The sequence below is a fragment of the Myodes glareolus genome, chromosome 6, assembly GCF_982192425.1.
Source record: "Myodes glareolus chromosome 6, mMyoGla1.1, whole genome shotgun sequence".
NCBI lineage: Eukaryota > Metazoa > Chordata > Mammalia > Rodentia > Cricetidae > Myodes > Myodes glareolus.
Window position 1 is genome coordinate 13,883,086 of NC_142031.1, and position 25,920 is coordinate 13,909,005.

The 25,920-nt window shown below is 53.6% G+C and overlaps 1 protein-coding gene and 1 non-coding gene across 3 annotated transcripts in view; both read left to right on the forward strand.

Moving 5' to 3' along the window:
- The first annotated feature begins 9,709 nt into the window (after nucleotides 1-9,709).
- On the forward strand, nucleotides 9,710-9,815 carry LOC125395368 (U6 spliceosomal RNA). The gene has a single exon (XR_007230531.3). It is a non-coding gene; the product is annotated as a U6 spliceosomal RNA (small nuclear RNA).
- Nucleotides 9,816-15,118: 5,303 nt separating this feature from the next.
- Nucleotides 15,119-25,920, forward strand: part of Padi1 (peptidyl arginine deiminase 1) — a 34,229-nt gene continuing 23,427 nt past the window's right edge. Inside the window, exon 1 of one of the 2 annotated variants that reach the window (XM_087906953.1) lies at nucleotides 15,119-15,372. In XM_087906953.1, coding sequence (XP_087763079.1) covers nucleotides 15,281-15,372 — 92 coding nt within the window. In that variant the 5' untranslated portion in view covers nucleotides 15,119-15,280. The remainder of the gene's footprint in view (nucleotides 15,373-25,920) is intronic. The other variant, XM_087906952.1, reaches the window with a different exon arrangement.

Below are 25,920 nucleotides of genomic sequence, written 5' to 3' on the forward strand. Positions count from 1 at the left end.
ATTTTCCAAACAGGGTTGGGAAAGGCCAGCTCTGGGCAGCCCGAGGCAGGCCATCTCGAGGGCACTGGGGCAGAGGGTGCCCGGCAGTCCAAGCCTTCTGGGCCAAATGTATGGGGAACCAGTTCCCTGAGTCACTGGCTGCTTCTCTGTTTCCTGTTGCTGGAAAATTGGGCCCTGGTTGGCCCTGGTGTGTGGCCTTGGCCTTGTGTCTTCTCCTCCGAGGTCTGGTTCTGCTGCCGTGGGACAGGAAGGTGGATGTCTGACTGCTCACATGCAGCCAGCAAGTGCAGCAGCCAGACCATGGGACAAACGGTTGTGCGGTTCAGGAGGGGATTCTCTGTCCGGGAGGTCGTTCCCAGGATGCCCCCGCCATGGCAACTCTGGCTTGCACTTGCCCCCAGCCCTGACCACACTGGCCCAGAGGGATCCTGCAGGCATGCACAGGGACAGCCTGGATCATGGCTTCCTAGGGATCCTGCTGGGTGACCGCCTCCTCTCAATCAGTCAGGAGACTTCTAAAGTGTTGTGATCCAGCTGCCCTCACTCCCCTGACTGACAGCAGCACTTCCGTGGGGTCTGTAATTGACCGGAATGTTTGTGTTCTTTCTGGCCAGTGGGTTGCCACAGAAGCAGTATAGGAATAAAAGGTTGCTGGACAAAATAAAGGTTGCCGTTCTTCCACCTGAAAAGAAGCCTCCGTGTCTCAATCCAGGCGCACCCCCCCCCCCCCCCCCCCCGCCGGTCTCGGCAAGTCCAGGCCGTTTTGGACCAGCACTAAAGTCCATCAGATCAGGACTCTAGAGGACAATGGGATTTCGTTATCTCGGAGAGGGGGCTTCCAGGGCTGGACACGCAGCCTGCAATCTCACAGAGCTTCTGCCCTTTACTGTCAGGCTCCCCCCTCCACACTTCCTGCCCCACGTGTGAGAGCAGCACACAGGAGGCCTGCACTACTCTGTAGGTAGCTGGCACTTGGGACCACTCTTCTGTGACTAGAACAAGGGAGTCACACCTCTGCTGGATGAAGAGAGACAGGAAGCAAGAAGTCTGACCCAGGTGCTGCCCTGCCCCACCAAGCCGGCCAGCAACCCCAGCTCCAGGGCTGGAGGCCAAGATCAGGCAGAGTGATTCAGGCCTGGGTTGGGCTGTGGGTGCTCGGACCCAGCCCCAATCGACTGGCCTCATTCTGGAGAGTGGCGCTGAAGCTGGGGTGCTGCTGGGGAGAGGGTGGGGGAAGGTCTGTCTTGGTCTCCTGGAGTCAAAGCCAGACAGGCCTCAGAGCAGTAACTACCCAATGCTTCCTTGCAGAGTCAAAGAAAGTCAAGGCTAAGGAGAGAGAGCCAAAGGACCCCCAGCAGTCTGTGGGGTCCTAAGCTCCCTATTTCCTGCTCAGCTACCTCTTGGAGAGACCCAGTTTGTACGAAGGGAGCTCCCACCAGTCCGGGGGTGCGTAGAATTCTTCCCTTGCATCCCTAGTTAGTCAGATTTCCATTGCTGTGATAAACTGCCATTGAGAAAGCAACTTACACGATGACAGATTTCTTTTGGCTCAGGGCTCTGGAGATTTCACCCCCTGGTCACCTCGACCAGGCAGGCTGCATATGACCACAAGCTAGCTGCTCTCTCCAGGCTGGCTGGGAAGCAGAGAGAGGGGATGGGGGCCAGGACAATTGTCCCCATTCAAAGGCACACTCCCAGTGGCCTACTTCCTTCAGCTGGGCTCCACCTCCTGAGGCCTCCACCGCCTTCCAGCAGCCCTAGTAAGCCGAGTCCATCGATGGATTGATCAATCAACTATGTAAGAGTCTCAGTGATCTATCACCCCAGAGGCCCCGCCTCTCATACTCTGGGTCTATGAGGCTGAGAATACATGGGACCTTCTGGAAAGAGACACATGGAGAAGCCCAGGTTTCACAGCTGAAAAGCTAGGTGCAAACTCAGAATCACATTGCCAGTCCCTGAATATTTTAGCTGGGCAGTGGTGGTGCACGCCTTTAATTCCAGCACTCAGGAGGTAGAAGCAGGTGAATCTCTGTGAGTTCAAGGCCAGCCTGGTCTACAGAGCGAGTTCTAGGAAGGCCAGGGTCAGTGAAACCCTGTCTCGGAAAAGCAAAACAAAACAAACAGGAAAAAAAGCCCTGTGCTCTTTGAATTCCTCACCACAATGCACCGCATGGGTGCTCTGAATCCTTCCCCAAAATGCACCACGCTCTGAATGGCTGAGTAGGTTGCTTACTGCATACAGATATTCAAGGTAGAGATGGGGTTACCTTCCAGTCTGAACTGCTCTTGCCTCCTGAGCTCACGTGATACCCCACCCCAAGGAGCCTTCTTCAAAACTCCGGGGAGCTGAGAAGCAAGCTTTCCCTGCCTTCACATATAGTGAGCTGTTCACCCGCTCACTTGGGGGACAGAGGCTGGCCCCATGGAGTCTGATGGAAACCTTGGCTGAAGAGCCTGGTGTCTGGGGCTCAGTGGGTGCTATCAGAAGAGCTGGGGAGTGTAGAGGCTTTGGTGGGGAGTGCAGAGGGCCCTGCCTGTGAGGGCTCTGAGGAACATGTCCAGCTCAGGCGAAGGCTAAACCTGCTTTGAACTGCTGTGGTTGCCCCTGCTGAAAAGGACTCAGGAGACCTTTGAGCTGCCTGGGGCACAGAGGGCAGACCCATTGGCTATGTGATGCCAGACAGGATGAGCTGCAAGAATGTCCTGTTTGGGAGCCAGGCTCAGGCCAGGAGAGAAATCTATGACCAGTTAGTAACTTGGCGGGTGTGGAGGCAAAAACAAAAACAGAGACCACTGCACTTGGAGTCATGGACCCTCGGGCTCTCACTGTCCATTGCTAAGGAGCCGATGCCACTGACTCCCTTCTAGGTGATAAATGCCTCCCATCTGGTAGCCCGGGTGTCACTTGGGGACTATAGTTTACTGAAAGGAGAGGCATTGTGGACACCCAACCTTGAGCACCCTGAGTGGGGACAGGGGAACAAGGCGCATGCCTGACCTAGGTCATAAACCTTCCCTTGCTCAGGCTACTTCCCACAGAAAGGCCCTGCCCTGAGCAGGACCTGGCACCGCCTCTCTGTGCATGTCTGTAGTGAGTTACCTTCAAGTTGGATGTCTGCAACAGATCCCCAGATCGTGCCCTTGTGCACTCTGCCCTCCTTCTCTGGGGTCAGTAGAGTCAAGCAGATCACAGCACCATTGCCTAGATGACCCCTGCCCCCTCAGGAGTGCTGTCACCTGAAAGGTCTGGAAGCCTGACCCTTGAAGGAGAGAGGGGAGGTCTCGAAGCCCAGCAAGGCGAAGGACAACAGAGGCCTGTCTGTGGCTCTGAGGCCATCGAGACTCCCCTCGACCTGTGAGACGCAGGCAGGAGAATTGTGTCTGAGGAGACATTGCTGGAGACTCCCAGTCCCAGCCCGGGGTACCTCAGGTCTGGCTGTATGTGGAGGGAAGGGGCTGCAGGTCAGCCACCTAACATCTTATTCCAGGACGAGACACAGTTGGGGAGCCCAGGAAGTGGCAGGATCAGGGGGTTAGGGGGGTGACGACTGCCCCACATCACCCATATGAGCCGGCGGAGGCATCCTGTGTCTCCTGTTCATGTGTACCTACCTGTGGGGTGAACCTGGGAAGATGCCTAAGGTGGATAGGGCCCCCTCTGCCTCCAGAAGGCAGGAGCTGGGAGCTGAAGACATTCGGCTGATACGGCCACCTGCCTCTCACCATCTGCATGGTAGCCTAGCTCGGAGAGCAGGGGCGGGGAGGTGTCCTTGCCATGAGCCGGGATCCAGCTCCAGCTTCAAAGGAGAGGACGAGTTTGGGCGGTCCCCAGCAGCCTATTCCAGAAAGTGAGCGGAGGGAGGCAGAAGGCAGGGGAGGAGGAACACATGGCAGGAAGTGTTGACAGAGCTACGTGTCTATGTGTCGGCAGTCCCCCATCTGATAAGATGTTGCCAGAGATTTAATGAGATTTGCTTTGTTTTCTCTGGAGCTGGGCGGTGTGCCAGGGGAGGTGGCTCTGCAGCTCCCTGCTGTGTGACCCAGAGCCAGTCACCACCTGTCTCTGGGCCTTACTCTTTCTGTCAGGACTTTCCAGCTGTTGTCTGCCTCTGCCTTTCTCCTTTGTTCGGCTCTGAGTGTTCCTCATTTCTGACTCAGCTTTCCCGTCTGTCCCCCTGTCCCCCCGGTCCTTCTCTCTCCCCACCCACCACCACTGGAAAGCAGGGTCAGGAGAGGTAGGATTATGTTGAGAGTTCTGCCCATAGGTGATCCCGCTTCCCAAGAGTCCTGCTGGGGCACTAGGGGACCCTGGGGACCCTGTCCACCAGGGGCGGTAGCTGCTGCCCAGCGGTTGGCTGATGGTTCAGAACACCTATGAGACAGAAAATGGTGAGGAGAAAGACTGAATCCATGATTGTCTAGTTGACGCAAGCTTTTGTTTTGGGAGTACAGTCTGGATTGGATAGTCGGGCTGTCTCTCCCTAAATTGGGATTTTAGAGAGCAGCCCTGCCAGTTTCTCAGGGTTCTTTTTATAGGAGAGATAAGGCGTTCACAGGGGCAAGAGGCTTGACTGTTACACGCTGTTAGAAAACCACAATGAAAGGGGAGGAGCAAGGGGGAGGATGGATACCAGGCGAGTGGGGTCACAAGTTTAGCGTGGGCTGAAAAGCGTGTTTTGCGGCTTACGTCAGCTCTAAGGAACAGGGATGTATCCCTAACTGACTTGCAAGGACTCACACAAGGACAAACAGGAACTAATTCTTAACTGTCTTGATCGCACACAGAAGCCTTAGCCTGCAAGGTATAGTGCTTCCGTTTCGGTCTCCCAAGACCCGAGTTTAAGTCTTCACACGAGCCAGCTTCCTCTGAGCTGGTCCTGTCCCTGTCCATCCGTGGAACATGAATCTTGGCAGAATGGCAAGGGAATGGGGCTGAAGTCAAGTTTTCCATAGTAGAGACGATGTGTGTGGATTCAAGGACGGACCCTTCCTGAGAGCCAGGGACAGCTGGGAAGGCTTCCTGGAGGAGGTGAACCGTGAGGGGCCAGCATGCATTTTGTGTGTTCACGGCCAGCTCCCTGGGAAGTGCTGGAAGGCCATGGTGTAAGGCCCTGATACTTGGGTCAGGTGTATAGCTGGTGTTCCTAATAGTCCCGCAGACAGATGGGTCCAAAGCACCCCCCAGAAGGCTGAGGCAGCCAAGGGACATGGGTTCTCAGGCTCACACTCTGTCCCCTGTTGGTTCTGCCTGCCCTACTACTGTCCTTCATTCTTCATCCTCTGCCTTGTGCCCTCCTCTCCTCGGGTATGGGAGAAAGGGAATGTGCTGTGTGGCCTTGACTTAACTACTCACCCTCTCTGGGCTCTGGGCCTTCTTAGCACTGCCAAGTCATTCATGGCTTTCTTAGAGGATCTGCTGAGCTCAGGCTCCTGCAAGAGTCATGGGGACTATGGGTAGGAGAGGAGTCTCTACCAGGCTTAGTCCTGATCCTGACCTTCAGTTCTTCCGTTTGTGGAGCCTTTGGACTTCAGGTTACGTCTAAGCTTCCTCTTCTGATGCTCTTGGCATGGCCCGGTCATTGGAATGCTCTCTGTGGCTCTCCAGGCTGACCCTTTGAAACTCAGGACACAGCCAGGTCAAGGCTATTAGGGGAGATGGCGTACATGGCTGGTGCCTAGACAACCTGGTCTAAGGCCCCTGGGGATCGGTGTCTTTGAGCCTTCTTGCTGTAACCAGAAAGGTTGGACTCCAGATAAAGCCAATGACTTGGAGGGCAGTGCGGGAAGAAGAAAGAGAGCTATTGCTAAGATGTTGTCTTGGGAGATGAAGGGATCAAACACCCTTAGGGACAGCCATGCCCTCTAACATGAGAGTAAGCCCATTATGTTATCCTGGCCCCATGTGCACGCACACACACACATACACACAGAGATGGCATGCACTTATACCCATAAAACACAAATCAAAACAATTCTTTTAAAGTCCTAGTAGAGGGCTGCGGAGATGGCTCAGCTGACACAGCGGTTGCCACACAAGCATGAGGACCGGAGTTCAGGTCCCCAGTACCCGTGTAAAAAGCCAGACCCAGCAGCACCGACTGTCGTCTCAGCACTGGGAAGCTGACACAGCCCATACCTTGAGCATGAAGACTAATTAGCATATCAGTGACTTCAGGTGGAGACCCTGTCTCAAAAACTAAGTCAGAGAGTGACGGGGGAAGACAGCCAACACCCATTCCTGCCCTTCACAGGTACACACGCGTGTGCATATAAACACCACATCCGCAGAGCTGTCCCAGTATTCTTACTCCAGCTCCCCATGCGACACACACACACACACAGACACACCCTGAAATCAGGCTGTCACCAGCTCCCCCTCACCAACTCTGGTCTGGATCAAAGCAGGTGCCCAAGAAATGGCTGCTGGATAGATGGTGGGTGGGCTCTGGAAAAGGGGAGGAACCACTTGTGCAATGGGGTTTGGGGATCACTATCTTGCTTAGGTTAGATGGGAGAGAGAAATGGGGAGCAGGTGAGGACAATGGACTGTGCCTGCTCTGGATTACGTCATGGTGTGCAGCGTGGTGGCTTTCAGACTGTGCCTGCTCTGGCTTACATCCTGGTATACAGCATGGAGGCTTCAGCCTGGTTTTGTTCTGGGTACATCATGGGGTATGGCGTAGTAGCTTCAGCCTGGTTTTGCTCTGGGTACATCATGGGGTATGGCATGAAGGCTTCAGCCTGGTTTTGCTCTGGATTATTGTGGTTTACAAAGTAGCGGTTTGGCGTGAGTTACTCCATGTTGAGTGCAGGTGCCAAGACAGCAGGACTCCGCCTTGTTTATCTAAGCAAACAGCTGCCATCTGCCAGGACACCAGGAGCCACAAACTGATAAACGGTTTATCTATGCCAATAAGCAACACCTGTGAGCACATCACATCACACAGAAACGCCAGTCACGTGGGCTTATCCATGCACCGGATGTCACCCCCACACTAGGGCTGTCAAGGAACACCACAAGACTGTCATGTGGCCTTGTGTGCCAGCCCCTCACTCAGTCACCTCCCAGGAAAATAATCTTCTAAGCAGAGACTCTGTCTCGTGATCTCTGCCCCTTGGCAGCTTCAGCTCAGGTGGGATGCATCCTTGAAGGTGACATGTGGTCCTGCACAGGACCCTCTTCAGTCTGACAGCTGGGGTTGCCACACAGTTGGCGTTGACGGCCTTGTGCTCATATTGTTTTATTTTTCATCTGGAAGGGCTCAGCTGTCTGAACCCCAAATCTCCCTGAACCCTTCCCTGGGCATTCTGTAGTCTGGATATCATGACATGACATGTAACATGTGTGACGAGGGGTCTGAGGGTGTTTGATGTCAGTAATTATGGCGGGAATGAAACAAAGACACTATGGTTGCCCACGGTTACAACGACTGAGTGCATCAGTTACTCTCCTGGTTGCTACGAGCAAATACTTAACAAGACACCCCTGAAGAAAGGGAATCTCAGTCCGGCATGGTGGCACATGCCTTTAATCCCAGCACTCGGGAGGCGGAGGTAAGGGGATCTCTGTGAATTCGAGGCCAGCCTGGTCTACAGAGCAAGTTCTAGGACAGCCAGGGCTACACAGAGAAACCCTGTCTTGGAAAAACAAAAAACAAATCCAAACCAAACAATAGCAACAGAAAAGCAAAAAGAGAAGAAAGAGAGGCGTTCTCTCAGCTCCCACTTTGAGGGTAAATTCCGTCATAGCCGGGCAGGCATAGCCGGGCAGGCATAGCCGGGCAGGCATAGCCGGGCAGGCATAGCCGGGCAGGCACATAGAAAGGCGAGGTAGCTGTCATGTGGCATCTGTGTGAGGAGGCTGAGGAGGATAGTACAAACTCAGCTCACTTTCTCATTTTTATTGAGTCTGGCACTCTAGCTCCAGGAACAGTGACATCTACACTCTGAGTGAGTTTTTTGAGTTTATCTATTGATCTAGCTAACACCTCCCAGACAGGCTGATCATCAATATTAATCAGCACAACGAGACGAATCAGGAGTAGCTGGTGACACTGGCGAAGTTTGTGGATTTGTCCTGAGCCTGTAGACGCAGACGGTCTGACCTTGTAGACGCAGACAGTCTGACTCCGTAGACACAGACAGTCTGACCCTGTAGACGCAGACGGTCTGACCCTGTAGATGCAGGCAGTCTGACCCTGTAGACGCAGACGGTCTGACCTTGTAGACGCAGACGGTTTGACCCTGTAGACACAGACGGTCTGTCCATACACTTGGCCTAGTGTATGGATGACAAGAGCCCAGAGCTTGATGGGAAATCTCCACTAGGCAGAGCCACCCCTGTAGAACCTAGTTTATTGGGTACTAGGAATGAAACCCAGGGCTTCGTGGATCCTAAGCAAGTGCTTACCAACTGAACCACGTGTCCAGTCCCCTTGCTGTGTGGTTTATAACATGTCACACAGCCCTCCTGTGTCCATGTAGCCCTTGAGGCAGGTGGGGCAAGCTTCATGAAAGAACCAGCTGACTGGCAAAGCCTTGTTTTGGAGGGATGCCCAACAGAGGGACTCGGGCTTCCTGAAGGATGTCCTGGTTCTGAGAGCCAGTGGAAGGTGCTGGATCTGGGCTAATGTTTCGTGGGATGTCCCTGGAGCCTAGGCCTCTGCCCTCGCTGTTTCAAGGAAGAGCCAATTTCAGGACAGACTCAAATCCCTGCCGTATTCTCTTTGCCCAAAAGGTTCATTAAAACAACGAATTCTCAGAGGAGAGTTTAGTGGAGGAAGAACATGTGTGTCTATAGATACTTTCCCCCAGACAAGCCTGGGGGTCCATCCAGATACAACTGTATGACTCCCGTAAGCCATACAGGATTCTTCCTTTGACCCGTTTATTAAACTCCACCCAGAGTCAGACCTCTGGGCTGAGAAGAGCCTGGCTTCTCTCCCTCAGCTGGCTTAGTCTTACTTTGTGAATGCCATGATTCATGAGGTCTCTGCTACTTTCTCTTTTTCCTGGTCTACTAGGGAACTCATCACTAACTCTATCATACAGATAAACTCCATAACAATCCCGCCTTCCTCTCTCCCTTTCTCCTTTGAGTTAATATCCTCGTCTGAAGAGAAAAAAAAATCCCTAGATTAGTGGTTCTTGACCTGGGGGTCCCAACGCCTTTAAGGTCACGTATCAGATATTTACAGAACGATTCAAACAGTAGAAAATTACAGTTATGAAGCAGCAATTCAGTAATTTTATGGTGGGGTGGGGTCACCTCAACATGAGGAGCTGTATTAAAGGGTCGCAGTGTTAGGAAGGTTGAGAACCACTGCCCTAGAGAGTGTGTTATGTGGGTATTCTCCAATCCTTTTTCCTACGATGGGAGTGTGAACCCACCAAGGCAATGAATGCTGAGTCTTCTGGGATGTGTGAAGGACTGAGAGGTGGAGGGGAGGAGCCCTGGAGGTTGAAAGGTCTGAAACTCATGGAAACCCCAGGTCAGGGAGTAAGTCCCAGCGGGAGCAGCAGGAAGGCCCAGAGGGATTAAGAGGAGGGATCCAGTCAGGAGGGTCTTTGAGGCTCTTGGGGACCTAGAGTGCCAGGTCAGACTTGTGTTTCTCGATTTCCTGAGCATCAGCCAGAAGTCTGCTACGATTTAATGTATGTCTCTAAACTTGTGTGTTGTTGGAGATTTTAAAAATTAGAAGCCTGGGTGCTCACTTCAGCAGCACATGTACTAAAACTGGAAAAAAACAGAGAAGAGTGGTACGGCCCTGTGCAAGGATGGCGTGCAAGTTCGTGAAACATTTCAGAAGAAGAAGAAGGAAGAAGGAGGAGGAGCAGGAGGAAGAAGAGGAGGATGAGGAAGAGGAGGAGGAGGAGGAGGAAGAGGAAGAGGAAGAGGAAGAGGAAGAGGAAGAGGAAGAAGAAGAAGAAGAAGAAGAAGAAGAAGAAGAAGAAGAAGAAGAAGAAGAAGAAGAAGAAGAAGAAGAAGAAGAAGACTGAGAAATTTAGAGGAGCCATGGAGAACTCCAGCCATGTGCCCAGTACCCTGGCTTGGCCAAGCCCTTGTTGGAACACAAGGAGCAGGTCACAAAATCTCTTTGCTTCCCACTCAGCCACCTTCTCCATCTTGGGGGTTTTTGGATTTTATTTTAATGTTTGTTCATTTTGTTGAGATAGGGTCTCATGTAGCTCAGGCTAGCCTCAAACTCCCTACGTAGCTGAGGATGACCGTGAACACCTGATCCTCTTACCTCTCTTCCCCCTGGTGCTGAGGTTATGGGTACACACCACCACACCCTGTTTATCCGGTGCTGGGGATTGAATCTAGGACCTCAGGAAAGCTAGGTGAACATTCTACCAAGTGACCCACATCTGAGGCTGTGCAGAAGGTTTTTAGGAGAGAAAAGACATAATCGGATTGCAGCAAGCCAGGGGCTTAGGACACCAGGAGCTGCCGAAGTCTCCAAAGAGAGACAGCGGTGTCTGGGTCAGGGTGGTGGTGATGGTGAAGGGGAGGCCTGTGACCAAGAGAAACTGGGAGGCAGGGAAGGTGAGCTGGAAGGTGACTGCTCTGATTCTGAAGCCAAGAAAAGGGAAGACTGAAGATGCTGGGAAAGGATCTCTTATGCACCATTTCTAGAGATGTAGAGGCCAAGCATGGCGTGGACAGAACAGAGTGATCTGAGGTCACTGAGCTGGCCATCTGCAGGGTGGCACTCTTGAACCTAAGCTCCTGAGGGCAGCATCCTCGTGCCTGCTTAGCTGGTGCCCAAACCTGACCCAGCCCCAGCAAAGGTATCATTTAGCACAGTTCATACGGTCTCATGGGCCTCAGGTGTCCCTCAGCAGAGAGCTGGACCTGGGCTTTGGGCTCTGTGCGAACAGGGTTGGCAGAGTCATGTGGTGGCTTGTGGCTCTCACCCCTTCCTGCCATTGCAGCCACTGGCCCCAGGGTCTCCTGCACTCAGGGAATTGGTGGGTATGCAGCTTTCTCATGACACGGAGAGTCAGAGCGCCTGGGGGGCACTCCCCAGGTACCAGCAAGCCCTGAATCCTGCCTTGGTGGCAGTGATACAGAAAGAGGTTGGAGGGTCTATGGAGGACCCCAACAAGAGTTGAGAGCACTCACCCACTGTGTGGAACTCTGGGTTCTAGGGTAGCACCCAGAAACAACAAGTTCCCTCTAGATGTCTGCCGAATGAATGAGTGAGCGAGCAAGCGAACGAACGAATGAATGAATGAATGAATGAATGAATGAAAACGCTGGGTCTTGGCTCAGCCTCCTGTGATTTCTCCCATGTCACCTTGGGTAAGTCATCGCTCCCTTCAAGCTTAGACCAACCTGACTGGAAAACAAGCCCAGAGGCCATGACCCTCTGATGGCGACAGAGAATCTTTCGGAGCAAAGATAGCATAGCAGGAAGCAGGTAGGACTATCCCTGCAGTTCCCTGGGGTCCTGGGAGGGGAGATGGCAAGAGGAGTGGGAAGGGTCTGGAGCTAGGGGCTCTACAGATGGCCCTCCCTGCAGGCTGCCCTGGGCAAGCACAGCCAGGGGGCGGGGGTGATCCTGGGGCTAGAAGAGCCACAGCTGGGGTTGGCAGTCCCCAGGCAGCCTCAGGATCCCTCAGGTTTGTCCCAAGACCTAGACTGGCCGTTCCTCCCCTGGCCCAGGTGCCTAACCTCACAGACATCCAGAGACCTCCCCAAACAGACTTAAGCCTATCCTTACCCAGAGTCCACACCATGATGCAGTGTGTGGGGGTTTTGTTCTCAGGGAACAGCAACTTGTGGTCAGCCTAGGCAGACTGTGTCCCTGGGCCACAGTAGCCACCCAGCCCTGTCACCTCACCTCTGTCCACTCCTCTCAGGAGTGCCTGCCTGGCCCCTGAAAGGTGTCTTGAGTGAGAATTCTGATCTAGTTCCACACATGGGGAGCTGGGGCCCTAGAGAGGGCAGGAATTATAGTCTCTGAACTCAGCAGCACCCTGGGACTTACTAAGATTATGTGTGTGTATGTGTGTGTGTGTATGTGTATATGTGTGTATGTGTGTGTTTATATGCATATGTGTGTATGTATATGTGTGTATGTGTAAGTGTATGTGGTATTGCTGTTTTTCCGTCTTACTCCCAAGTCATTTGTATAGCCAAGCCTCCCTCGAACAACCCCCTCGTATAATGCTCCCCACCCTTTTTGTTCTTCATCTTCCTTGCTCATTGCCTGGCTATCGCTGTGTGTACAGCTTCATGCTGTATGAGCCCCACGAGGACAGGATCTTGTTGGTGGGCTCCCTGTTGTATCCCAGCACAAAGAAGAATGATCAGCTTCCACAAAGCTAGTGAAGAGGTGGGACATGGATGTCAGAGACCAGAGCTAGACACCTGCCCAGCGGCCGTATCCCCGGCTTGTGCGTGGGGCATGCTGGAAGAATCCCTCAGTCCCACAGTCCCAGGACAGCTGTCCCCAGCTTAGCGTTGTCTTTTCAGCTGCCCCAGCCAGGGCAGGAACTGTGAGCTGAATATTTCATCTGTGGAGGAAGTGGTGAAGTCACCCAGCTTCCACCCCCGCTGCTCCCAGGTCTGACCCATCAAACTTGGAGTCTCAAGTTCAAAGAGACCACAGCCTGGACGTGCAGGATGTGACTTTGTGGGTTGTGGGTAGGGCAAGGGCCTGGGCAGGTCATGGTGTCTTCCAGGAAATGTTTTCAGGTAGAAGAAATGGAAGGGAGGTAAAGAGGGTTCAGAGTCCCCAGAGGGGACTGGAGAGGAGATACGTGGACTTCCTCCAACGAGAGAATAAAGACATCACATGCTATTTTCTGAAATAGTGCAAATGACTGTTCAAATGCCTGTTTGAGCAACATGGGAACGTACACAGAAGGAGCCAAGGACCTAATGCTCCCCTGGAAGGGACCTGTGTATGCTCAGGAGCCCAGATAGAGGTGAGGAGGCCTGTGTGCAGACAACCGGCCTTGGAAGTGTGTCTTAGCTCTGGCCTTGGTTCCTACCCCTGTAAAATAGAGGAGTATCCTATGACACCCCTGCCCATTCCTCCACAGCCCTCCTCGCCTCCCTTCTTTTCCCTCAAGCCTAAGAGTGACCCCTTGAAGAAGCCATGTCCTACTGGCCCCTGCCCTCCCCACACTGGCTAAGAGCACAGCCAGGCCATGGGTCTTCAGGCTTGATAGGAACTTGTCACCTGGAATTGTTGGGAAGGTTGGAGGAGCGAATATATGGAAGAGTCTCACAAACTGCCTTGCACAGAGTGAGGTTGGTCTGTGATTACTAGTATGGCAGACCTCATTGCCATCAGCATTGCCATTGTCCCATCATGTCATTACCAGGGTCTCCTTACGGATGGCTTCTTATAATCCTCCCTTGTCTCTTTCTTCCATCCATTTGTCTACCCATCGCCCATCTGTCCACTCATTCCTTGGTTCATATATCCACCAGTCTATCCATCAATCCCTCCTTTCATCCATCTAGTCTTCCTCAATGAAAGCCTGTGTACTTGGGGAGAGCTCACTTGGCATTACTTACTGTGTTTCATGGGAAATAGATATGTTTCTACCGCTAGATAGGTTTAGACAAAATGACTGGGGTCCTGGTTCTTCTGATTTGGGGAAAAAGTGGTGGAGAGGCCACTCCTAAAGAGCTGTTTTTCTGGGTTCTGTATTTGGGGAGAAAACTGAGGCTTAGCCTTTATGTCTATAGGTATAATGAAGTTTTTTTTGTTTTTTTTGTTTGTTTGTTTGTTCTGTTTTGTTTTTGTTTTAAGACAGGGTTTCTCTGTGTAGCCCTGGCTGTCCTGGAACTTGCTCTGTAGATCAGGCTGGCCTCAAACTCAGATATCCGCCCGTCTCTGCCTCCCAAGCGCTGGGATTAAAGGCATGTGCGCCACCACAACCCAGCTAAACAGATCCCAAGTGCCATGTAAAACTGATTGTCGCTGCAGTGAATGCCAGCAATGGCAGCAGGAGGATCGGGAGTTCAAGGTCATCCTGAGCTGTGTAGTTTGAGGCTGGCCTTTCAGCAACAAAGGAGAGGAAAAAAAGAAAGTCAAATTACAAAGTCATTTCAGATGTCTCTGTGTCTGTCTGTCTCTCATACACACAGTTGCACATACATGATCAGAAGAACATTCGTCAAAATTAACAAATGTATTCTGTGTAACTTATTTTCTTGACATTTCCCCAACCGGTTATCTTCAACTTTAAGGCAATAAATTTCCTTGAATAAGGAAACAATATTCAGGGTGGTGCATAAGCAGGTTTGTGTATTCCATAATCACATGGCACTGTCTCTGGCCCTAGTTTTGCTTATGGGAAGGCTGGGTAAGATACTGAGACAACCTCCATCCTCCGCGGTCACGTGGGGACAATTCAGACCCTCCTCGCAGGGCCACTGTGGGAATGAAGTCATGGAAGTGATGCCAGGGATGGTGGCTAATACTTTGAGGCCCTGGTCAAGTCCCCACCCCTGTGGCTGGTCAAGGATGCTCCCCACTGACTTGTACCCTCTGAATTCTGGGCACCAGGGCATCACCTCACCGTGTGGTGTGTAGGTCAGGTGGAACTATGTGCGGGCATCCCTGCCACTCACTAGCAATGTTCTAGAGACCCGAGCAGCCACCAGCATGTCTTTTAGCCCAGGATAACTCTCTCCCACTGCCCTGACCTCTCACCCCATAGGTTCCCTGTTACACTGGCTGCGAGACAGATGGGCTAAACGAAGTCATGTAGAGCTTACTTAAGTGATCCTGTCCCCTCAGTGGCTCTGAGTGCCATGACTGGGATTTGAACCACCTAATGCTCATCTACTGAGCTGACCCTGAAGACTGGCTTGCCACACATAGGAGACAGGATGTACAAATTGCTTAGCGGGTGCCTTGCATGGAGCCCTCAGAAAGGCTAGCAGAGCTAAGAGTGAGATGACCTGACCCCCTGAATTTCCTGTTGGCAGCTGAACCCGGCTGTTCCTAGGGCCCCTTCCCACCCCACAGAGAGCTTCAGACACCTCCCTCCCAGCCTCCTAGATTGACAGTCCATGACTTAGGTGACTGGGCGTGGAGCCAGGAGGTGGGGACCAGGCTCAGGCAGGCTCCCCAGGTTGCAGGGTGAAATTAAAAGGGAGGAGAGAACACCAACCCATTAGAACGCACGCTCCTACCCGGCAGCCAGGTGTCCCCAAGAAGAGCTGGGGAGCCGGGGAGGCAGCCGGGGCTTTTGGCTGCTGGACACCTGAGCGAGCCCAAACAGAAGGCTGGGAGCTGGGCACAGGATGGCCCCAAAGAGAGCTGTGAAGCTCTCTCTGAAGAAGCCCACTCATGCCGTGTGTGTGGTAGGTGTGGAGACTCTGGTGGATGTCCACAGGTAAGAGCTGGGACACTTTCCTGTGCTTTGGTGGGGGATCCCCAGGCCAAAGAATATGCAGGAGGGTGTAGACAGGATGATGTTTCGACACCAGAGAAGGTGGAGTTGGCTCCAGAGCCTGGAAGGGAAGGGAATAGGGTCTACCCGGGTGCTCTGGGGTCAGGACACTGGGTCCAGTCCCTGGCTGAGGGTAGCCTCAGAAGATTACTCTGCGTCTTGGGACCATGCTCTGTCTGGGTTCTACATGCCAGTCTTCAAGTGGAGTTTCAGAAGGAGCTGGGGCTCTGAGCCAGGGAAGAGGGTTGGGTCCCTCTTCCTCCCTCCCTCCCTCCCTCCCTCCCTCCCTCCCTTCCTCCGTGTCTTGCTAATTTTCCACCTCTCTGTGGTTAGGGGTGTGCATGTGACATCCTGACCCTTGGAGGCCAGCCAGGGACAACCAGAGTAACTAGGATTAAGAGGGAGTGGCCAAGGGATAACTCAATGGCTTAATTTAAGAAATGATCCTGGAGCACCGCCTGGGACTTGGGCTGGCGATGTCGGTGATGACTGTAGCAGTGGCCTTGATGGTGGTTCTGATAGTGGCAATAGAGACATTTGAATAGGACAGCCATGGCATCGGTTCCCCCTCTGACCCAAGTCTTCCCTGTCCTGGCTCTGTTTAGACAGGGATACAGGGACCCAGGACAGCCTCAGCTCTTTGTCTGGCTGCTGGGGAAGGTGGTTATGGTGACGTCTGGAGCCTCTGGAGCTCTAGGTGCCTTCCAAAGGGTGCTGAGGGCTGGGGGTTCCCAGTGTGCCATCTGTATTCAGATCACCCTTGGGACTCAGTCCCTGGGCTTGCCCAGGCAGGCGGGTGAAGCAGTTCAGTTACCTGAATTCCACTGATGCCTGTCTAACTGTCCCCCTCTCTAGAGGTGTGGAACCCAGGCGACAGGAATGCAGAGACATAAGCAGGAACTCGTGACTATCTGCTGCTGGGGACCAGCGCTCGAGCTGGTCTCGTCAGACCTATCTGCCTAGGGGGGTCATATCTACTCCTGTCTGTTTAGCATAGGATAAAGAGTCCACTGAGTGGAGCCGGGAGAGGGAAAGGAAAGAGACAGAGATGGAGAACGTTTTGGCACTTCCCGGGGCCTTACGCATGCTGGGCAAGCGTGCTCCACTTCGGAGCCAGCCCTCAGTGAATTGTTAGCGATGGCATGGGAGGGACATCCATATCCTGCACTCTGCAGTTTAGCTGACACTCTACTGAGACTAGCTTTGCTGTAATGCTGTAATGCATCTGGCCATCCTGATTTGACATTGTTGCCGAGGAAGGAGAGCCCATGGATCCCACTTACTTGATCTAACCTAGGGACAAGGTTGTTTCTAGAAGGCTCTTTCAAACCTCAGCCTTGTGTTACTCTACTAAGGCCCTTGGCAGGGAGCCAGGTCTGCCTTTGTTACCAGCTTACCCCTGGCTGCTCTCTGCCGTGTGCGCCAAACCCGGACTGGGTGCGCTGGGCCCCCTGAAACTCAGCATGGAGGATATGAACTCAGCTAGCACATCCTGGTCCTGTTGGTCCCTGGCTGTGCGACCTCGGGCACGCCACTGCACTTCTGTGAGCCTGCCTCTGCCCCTGAGAGTCGATGGGAACCCCATCATGGCTTGGGGGTAAATGAGATGTGTGTATGGAGAACTCTTTCCATTGAAGGTGCCTGGCAGGCTGTGCCGGTTGTGGGCACCCCCATGTCTGCTCTTCCCATGGCTTCTCAGAGGTGAGAGGGTCAAGGACAAGAAAGGGCGTGTGGTGGGAACACCAAGCCCTTAGCATCCTTCAGGATGACAAACCCAGACAAAATCAGAGGAAGCCACCTTGGCTGTGGAGTCCCTTGACTGGCTCTAGGAGGGATTAATGTGTCACTCTGCACCCCGAATCGTGACCAGCATCACAGCTACCCAGAGTTTACAGGGTAGCATAGGAGTTATCCCTGAGGAGCGGGCTATCCTGCCCAGAAATCAGTGGCAGTGGGGAAAGATGCCTTGGATTGGGCAAGCCAGTGGGGCTTCCAGGAAACTGAGGCTCCCCCAGGGGCTGAGTGGGAGCCGGGTCACACTTGATGATAAATGATGAACTTGGGGCTCCCCACCCCTTTGCTTGGTGACTAGCTGCAGCTGAGGCCTAGAACTGGTCTTGCTTGCTGATAAGCCAGGGGAAGGCCCCCTCAAGTGGTTGGTGTGTCAGTCACTGAGCTGCCCAGAGTTTGAGCCTCCAGGTGACGGCGCTTAAGGTGACATCAGAGGAAGTGATTCATTCCCCAGGGGCCGCATGGCCTGGCTATTTGGGAAAATGTTCAGATGTGTGGTTAATTGTGTACCAAGGGGTGGCCAGACTCAGAAGGTGCTGTAGACCCTCCCCCCAATTGGGCTATCTCAGCACTATTGCCCCAATTTCCTCATGAGTTATCTCAGCACTTGAGGCCTATTCCCCAGCAGGCTGTGACCCCCATCCCCAATAGGCAACTTCAGCACCCTGACCTCCTCACTCCAACCCTTTCTCCCACCTTTCAGTAAAGTCGGAAAGGGTCTTCCGGTCCTATAGCTCTGGGGTTTGGGATGCAGGAATATGGAGCCACGGGGAGGACCATGCCTGAGCATCTCCTGGGCCTCTGAATTCCCAAACCAGCAATGCCCTGCAGTGTGTCTGGCTGGCTGTGTCCAGTGTCGTGTAGATAAGTGCTCTCAGAACTCACCGGGGCATGGGCAAGCTGGGCCGGGCTGCCAGGGAAGTAATTATAGGATTGATGGGATCCTAATTCAAGGGACTGACAAGGTTGTAGGCGCCACTGGGACCAGGCAGGGCTCTCTCACACTGCTCCAGCCTGTCCTTGTACCTACAGAAGGAAGGGTGCCCTTATTTGGAGGCCACATCCAAATGCTTACATTGTTCCTGGACTATATGAAGCCACAGAGAGGAAGCCCTGTTTGGGTTTCATGGTGGCCTGTGGCCATCAGATGCAGGACAGCGAGTAGACAGTGGGCAGCTCACAGCAGCGCTGGCATCAGACAGGATGAGGGGACACACTTGTCCTTCCACCACTTGGGAGGCTGAGGCAGGAGGACTGCCAGTCCAAGCACAGCCTGGGCTACCGAGTGAGACCCTGTCTCAAAGGTAAAAAGAGACCTGGTGTGTAGCTCGGTGGTAGAATGCTTGCCAGGAGCACTTGGGTCGAATCCTCAATACTGTCAAAACGGAAAACCTGATACTGGTATTGGTCTCAGAGGTCTGTTCCCTCAGTTCCACAGACACAGTTCCTCAGAACCAGCTGCTACCTACCGTGCTAGCTGGCTGGGGATCCGTCCCTCTGGAACCCTCAGACTGTGTTGAGCTGGCTAGGGATCCAGCCCTCTGGCACCCTCAGACCGTGCTGAGCTGGCTGGGGATCCGTCCCTCAGGCACCCTCAGGCCTCTTTCTGTTGCTAGGATCCTGGTGTGTGACTTGTTCCTTGGGTCCTCTCCTTCTGGGTCCTTAGCAGCTTTCCATTCAAGTCCTGGTTCTGCTTTCTGGTCCCTGGACCTGGGGTCAGGGTCTCTTGGGGCCTGGGGGGGAAGGGCGGGGTGACGGCCGGGCTGTGGCCAGCCAGGCCCAGTGCTTGCTGTCCCGAGAAGTGTGGACCTGGAGGGGGTTGACCGCCTAGGTGTGGATGCCTCCCTATCCTCAGGATGCATTCTTTTGACGAGTGTGCCCCTCTTCACTGTGGCCCTGCCTCCCAGGATGTGTGGGATGGGGACATGCCACACTGGATAAGGACCCTGGACATCTGGACAGGGCAGGGATAAAATCCAACCACAAGTGGGAAAGGCCAGGATTCCAAAGCACCCAGGCCTGGCACTGAGAAAGCTGGATCCTGTGGACAGGGGCACAAACCTGGGCCTCCATGTACACCCTTGGCCCAGAGCAGGACCCCAGACATTTTCTATTAGAGTTCAAGGCCACTTGTAGCCCTACTAGCTATCAAGTGCTTCCAACAAGCCCTTGGGGCCATACATCTGACCAAACTTCCTGGCTTAGATCTTGGGCATAGTGTTCTTAGCTGGACAGAAGATAGATCACAACTTCTCAAGGGCAGTAGGCATGCTGTGAGCCAGGTGGGCCACCAAGGCTCTGGACATGGGTGAGTGTGGGCCCAAACTCTGGTCTAAGTGAGGAGAGAGGAGGGCTAGATCTCCCTTCAACCACCCCACCAATACTCACCTGGGTGCACTATATAGGAAGAAGCGCCCAGAGGTGGCCAATTGGGTGGCTTCTCGGAACATAATAGCTGAGGGATCGTACTGGTCCTTGCAGGCTGTGTGACCTTTCTGAGCCTGCTTTCTCTCAGGCTAGCTAGGTGGGGTGACGTCACCTGTTGTGTGACCATACAGTCAGCATCCCTCGTCCTCCCACTTTGCTAGTGAGGAATTTCGTCACCCACAGGCCTCAGATCTGCTTTGGCGAGAGGACCGTGACTCATTGCACTGACTCCCAATCAGGGCCCTTCCTCTCGGGGTACTTTGGTCCCAGGCTCTAGTCTCCCTCTGCTTCGAAGAACAGGGAGTGACAGCTGCCACCTGGGCCCCTGTCCCCACTGTGGGGAGACCTGCCTGTCCCCAGCCTTCCTCCTGGGCTGGCTAGGCAGCCTGCACTGAGCAACAGTAGGGTGTAGCAAGGTGCTCCTGAGCTACTGATCACTATCTCTGGGAAGGAGAGGTCACAGACACACCCAATATGGTGTAGAACTTAAGGAAATGTGTCCGCGTGGTGCTGGCCCAGCCATGACCTTTCATGACTCCTGCCGGCTGCAAACGCCTAAAGGGGAAAGCCAAGGTTGGCTGGTGTCTGACCCTCCACCTGGTTGAAGAGCCCCCAGTTATCTCCCCTGCCCCCTACCCCATCACTCAACACACTCTCACCTGCTCTGCTGGGCTCTGGGGCATTGAGTCCACTGACTTGTGCCTGCTAAGGGGAATTCACTGAGAGACAGTGTGCGGGATGGTTGTTCTTGTTCCTAAACGTGCATTGTGTGGTGTGTGTGTTGTGTTGTGTGTGTGCTCTGTATGTGTGCTGTGTGCATGTGGGGGGCATGTGTGTGCGTGTCTGTGTGGTGTGCTGTGGTGTGTGCACTCTGTATGTGTGCTGTGTGTGGTGTGCTGTGGTGTGTGCACTCTGTATGTGTGCTGTGTGTGGTGTGCTGTGTGTGTGCTCTGTATGTGTGCTGTGTGCATGTGGGGGGGCATTGTGTGCGTGTCTGTGTGGTGTGGTGTGTGCGCTCTGTATATGTGCTGGGGGGGGCATGTGTGTGTGTGGTGTGGTGTGGTGTGTGTGCATGTGATATGTGTGTGAGTTATGTGTTGTGGTGTGTGTGCTGTGTGTGTGCATGTGATGTGTATGCTGTGCGTGTTGTATGCGAATATGTGGTGTGTGTGTACATGCATGTGCGTGTGTGTGCGTGTTGGTGTGTGTGCATGTGTGTGTGGAGGTCAGAGGATAATCTTGGATGTATTTCCTCAAGAGCCATCCACCCTGGCTTCCTTCAGACAGGGACCCAGGATTCGCCTATTAGAATACACTCTCTGGAAAGTGATCTCTAAGGAGACTCCTGTGGAGTCTTCCTGGGTGCATGAGCCACCACACCCAGGTTTTTATTTTTATTTTAATTCTTATGACTGTTTTATCTGTTGGTGTGTGTGTGTGTGTGTGTGTGTGTGTGTGTGTGTGTGTGTGTGTACACCACGTGCATGCAGTGCCCGCAGTGCCCAAGGAGGTCAGAAGATTGCATCGGATCCCTTGGAACTAGAGTTACAGGCAGTAGTGAGCTGTCTAATGGGTGCAGGGAATTAAACCTGGGTCCTCTGCAAGAGCAGTAAGCTCTCTTAACCTCTGAGCCATTGCTCCAGCCCACACACAGGCTTTTTAATGTGGGTTTTGGACTTTGAATTCAGGTCCTTCTACTTGCAAGTAATTACCAATGGAGCTATTTCCCAAGTCCCTAGTTTTATTTGCTTATTTATTTTAAGATAGGTCTTGCTACATAATCCAGGTCGGCCTTGAACTCCTATTCCTTCTGCCTCTGCCTCCTGTGTGCTGGCATCTTAGATATCAATCACTGCTGTAGACACTGGTTTGTGTGGTGATCCAACTGGTCTGGCTCCTTGGTCTGCAGTGCCCATTCCTCATTGCCTCTCAGATCCTGTGTCTCTCTTCCCAAGCGGTTAACTCCTACAGAAAGCTTGCAAGTCAGGAATCACTATAATCTCCACTTTGCAAAGAGACTAAGACAGAGAGATTGAGAGACTTTCTGAATTCAACTGCTGGCGCTGGGATTTGAACCCAGGTCTGCCTGATTCCAGATTCTATAATCTCTACCTCAGAGGAGCCTGATCTCTGGAAATGTGCTATGCTGCTGCAGGGTCTGTGCAAGGGGCGGGGCGAGGGCAGGGTAGTGCGCATGCTCTGGGCTTCAATCTCATCTCTGCAGTAAACCGTACGTGACTACTCAGGGCTTCCTCTCTGCTCTGTACACCCAGGTATCACCCCTATTCTGCAGGCTGGGGATGGAGTCAGAGAAAAGAACAGGGACTATGGTGCCTCTTCTGGGTGCCATACTTCACTGTAACCCATGGTGCCCACATCATACAGTACAAGGGTATTCAGAATAAGCCAAAAGCGGACGTAACAGAAGCCTTAGTGTCTCTCAGGAGTAGAGACTTTGGGGACCAGGTCAGCCTGGGGGACTGCCAGTTGTGTGGCAGGGTCTGACCTGCCGCCGGTCCTCAGCTTCCAGTCACCTGGACATGTGACCTTCCCTGTTTCCATCTATGAGACACGTGCACCTCCTGCCCCTGCTGGGCCACCCCCGCCCGCAGGCCAGGCCTCTCATAAGCCCTGCTTACCCAGCTCCGGCCCAGCAGCTGGCGATGCCTCAGTTGCTGGCAATGCCCCAGTTGTGTGTGTGTGGGTGGGTGGCACAGAGGTCTCGTTCCTCATCCTTCTCCTGAGACCAGACGGCAAGCTTCCTAGCCGTGGAGAGATATGTGGCCCGAAAGGTAGACTTCTGCAGCCTGGCATGGGAAGCGCTCAGACTGTGGCCTGTTGGGGTGGGGCCTGGCCAAGATGAGCTCCTCCGGCCTCCTGGGACCCGAGACGGCACATAAAGTGTGTGCTTACTGTTCTCAGAGCCAGAACGTCACAGACTCTGTGCTCTGACCTGGCTAACCTTGAGAGGACTAGGTAGATAGGAGGGGACAGAAACAGGATGGAGACTTTCCTGCTTCGTCCCCCGGGCTCGCTCACAAAGAAAGCCTCTAAGAGGAGCTTGGACAGGAGCTTGTCCTTTCCATGCCCTTCCCACGACCTCCCATGTGATCTCCCTTCAGCAGGACGTGCCCTGGTCACATGCCTCTTATGATATCAGCCCACGTGAGAGATGGGAGATAACTGTACGGCTCCCTGCTGTACGACCTGAGAAAAGTTACCTCACCTCTCTGAGACCGAAGTTGTCATCTCTTAAACAGAAAAAGAAACGCCCACCTGAGAGGGTTGTGGGGAAGTAAAGAGGTCAAGGATATGACAAACTAAGCTAAATGAGGTGCTCGGAGCCCGCCCCCTCCGCACCTCCAGCAGTCCAGGCACTTGGCCCCAGCAGGCAGGCGGGTACACCTTGACTGAGTGAGTGGTCTGACTGGGGAAGGCTGGGGCTCAGCACCATCTTGCATTCCCTCTTGCTGCTGCTCTCTAAGGACTCTCTAGGTTCTGGTGGCCTCCACTGCGGCTGATTTGGGTGGCCCTCCTCCACATACCAGGCAGGAGACCCTACAGGACAAATCAGGCTGGCACCCCTGCCCTCCAGCATACGGGCAGACCTGAAGACAGGCACAAGCATTGCAGGGTGCTGAGGAAGAGGGGGGCAGTGGTGCTAAGCTGGGGCAGGTGGCACAGACCAAGAAGAGTGACGGCGTCTGCTACCAAACATGGCGCAATGTTTTACAGCATCGCCAGAATCCTCGCCAGACCAGGGGGTGGCTCTGTAAATGTGCCCATTATATGGAGGAGAAAAACCAAGGCGGAGCGGGTCAGGGACCAGAGGTCACACTCTGTGGAGGCCTTGGGGAGACTTCTCAGGCTGACGATGGACACGGAGATAAAGATGGCGGCTTGGGTTGGAGAACAACAGCCAAAGTGATCATGGCCCCTGTTCTAACTTGTTTCTATTGCTGTGATGTAGACCATGACTGAAGGAACATGGGGAGGGAAGGCTTTATTTGCCGAGGCCTAGCAGAAGGAACTGTTCTCTAACCACTGGGGAGAGTGTGAGGAACCACCTCCAGCTGCTAGCCAAGGCCACACTCCATCACTGAGGGAAGGCAGGGCAGGAACTCACGGCAGGACCCTGGAGGCAGGAGCTGGTGCGGAGGCCCCGGAGGAGTGCTGCTTATTGGATCTCTCTCCATGACTTGCTCAGTCTGCTTTTTTAAAGTACCCAGGACCACCAGCCCAGGGATGGCATTGCCCACAGTAGTCAAGAAAACGCCCCACACACTTGCCTGCAGGACAATCCTATGTGGGTGTTTCCTGAATTGAAGTCCCCTCTTCCCAGATAGCATCGCTGTATCAAGTTGACAAACACTGACCAGTACAGCCCCTTTGGCTCCTCCCCATTACGTTTGAGATGGGGTTTCACTATGTAGCCCCAGCTGGCCTGGAGCTGGCTATGTAGACCAGGCTGGCCTTAAACTCACAGAGATCTGCCTGCCTCTGGCTCTCCAGTGCTTGGATTAGGGGAATGCACCACCATGCCAGTCCTGCCCCTTCATTTTAGAGAGGAGGCTTCCTTTGACTGTGAGTCTAAGGGCTTGTTGGAACGTCACACTTGCGGGAGCTTCCCAGCAAGATACCCCGCAAAGGCAGCATGGGAGGCATCAGGTGGCATGGTAATGTATACCAGAAGCAGATCCTACTGTGGATTTCCTGGGCTTATCCCAGCTCCCACACATGCCTGTCCCTTAATTCATGGCCCACCCACAGACCCGTAGTGCCAGTCCAATGCCTGAGGCTCTAGGAGGAGCAGGGCCAAGGGAAGGAGAAGCTGAGGACACACAGCACCCTCCTGGCAAAACCCGCCCCCTCTCGGGCACCACAAGAAATAGCCATGACTCCACTGCCACCCTGGGTACCTGCTACTGGCATTAGACAGGGTGAGGGTTGCCAGAGCCTTGAAGACAGCAGAATCGGGCTGGACAGGCTCCTCCGTGCCCCAGGGAAGGGCCCTGCAGGCTGGTTCTGCTGATAGCTGCCTCTCAAGGGAAGCCACAACTGGTCCCTACCTGTGAGGGTGGCTAGACAGGGATGTGGCACCTTTACACCTGTGACAATGCAGGGAGCATGGCAGCAGGCAGGCAGGCATGGTGCCGGAGCAGTGGCTGAGAGCTTCCATCTGCTCCACTAGCAGAAGACAGTGAGAGAGAACTAACTGGCAATGGCCTGGAGTTGTGAAACCTCCAAGCCCACCCCACGGTGATTCACCTCCTCCAAGGCCACACCTCCTAATCCTTCTACCAACTGAATCAAGCATTCAAATATACGACCCTATGGGGTCATTCTCATTCACCCCACCACGCTTTCCAGCACCGACCCTGAGGCTGCTGACCGAGATGGGAGACACTGGGTACACACACACCTGCATCTCACACACATCTCAAGTCACAATCAGGTCGCCCATCAGATTCAACAGCAATAGCATTATTAATGAGATAAGGATCAGTCTGGGACAGACGCTACTGCCTTGTTCAATTGTGGTATGAGCTGCCCCCACAGCCAGCTACAGCGAGAAGTAGATTCTACAGATTTTATTCAGTGCTTGCCAATAAGGAGTAACACACAGTGTAACAACTGTAGGATAAGCCTTGTTTATGTTAATAAGTCTTACAATAAATGCGTTTGCATAGATGCGCCCATAAATGCTGTTAAACCTAGGGCTGGGGTGGGGCAGCAAAGGATGCATTGGTGAGGCTGGGTGGAGGGAAAGTCGAGCAGAGACTTGCAGCCAGTTAGGGATGAGTTCCAAGCAAGAGGAGAAAGGGTTCTGAGTCTGGGGCTGGAGTGATGCTGGTAGCCTGGGTAGGGAGGAAGGCTGAGGGGTGTTCCCCAGACCGCAGAGGGGTGTTCCCTAGACCGTGGGTACCCGACAGCCTGGTGACAGCAGAGGGAGCAATGACCATCAAAATGGATGACGTTTGGAGTGTACATGAGCTGGATATGAGGGAGAAGGGAAGGGGGCTGGTAAATGACACCCCTGGCTCAAGCCAGGGACAGGCTTGGGTGGAGTTAAGAGACAGGTGTGATAAGTACAGGTGATGAGCAGGGGCCCTGCCCTTGGGAGAAGGGGAAGGTGGCAATAGTTGAGAGAGACAGAGAGAGAGAGAGAGAGAGAGAGAGAGAGAGAGAGAGAGAGAGATCAATAGTCAAGCAGTGTCAGGGATCATTTTCAAGGTTAGCAGCCCCAGATCCAGAGGATCCCTTGTCTCCAGC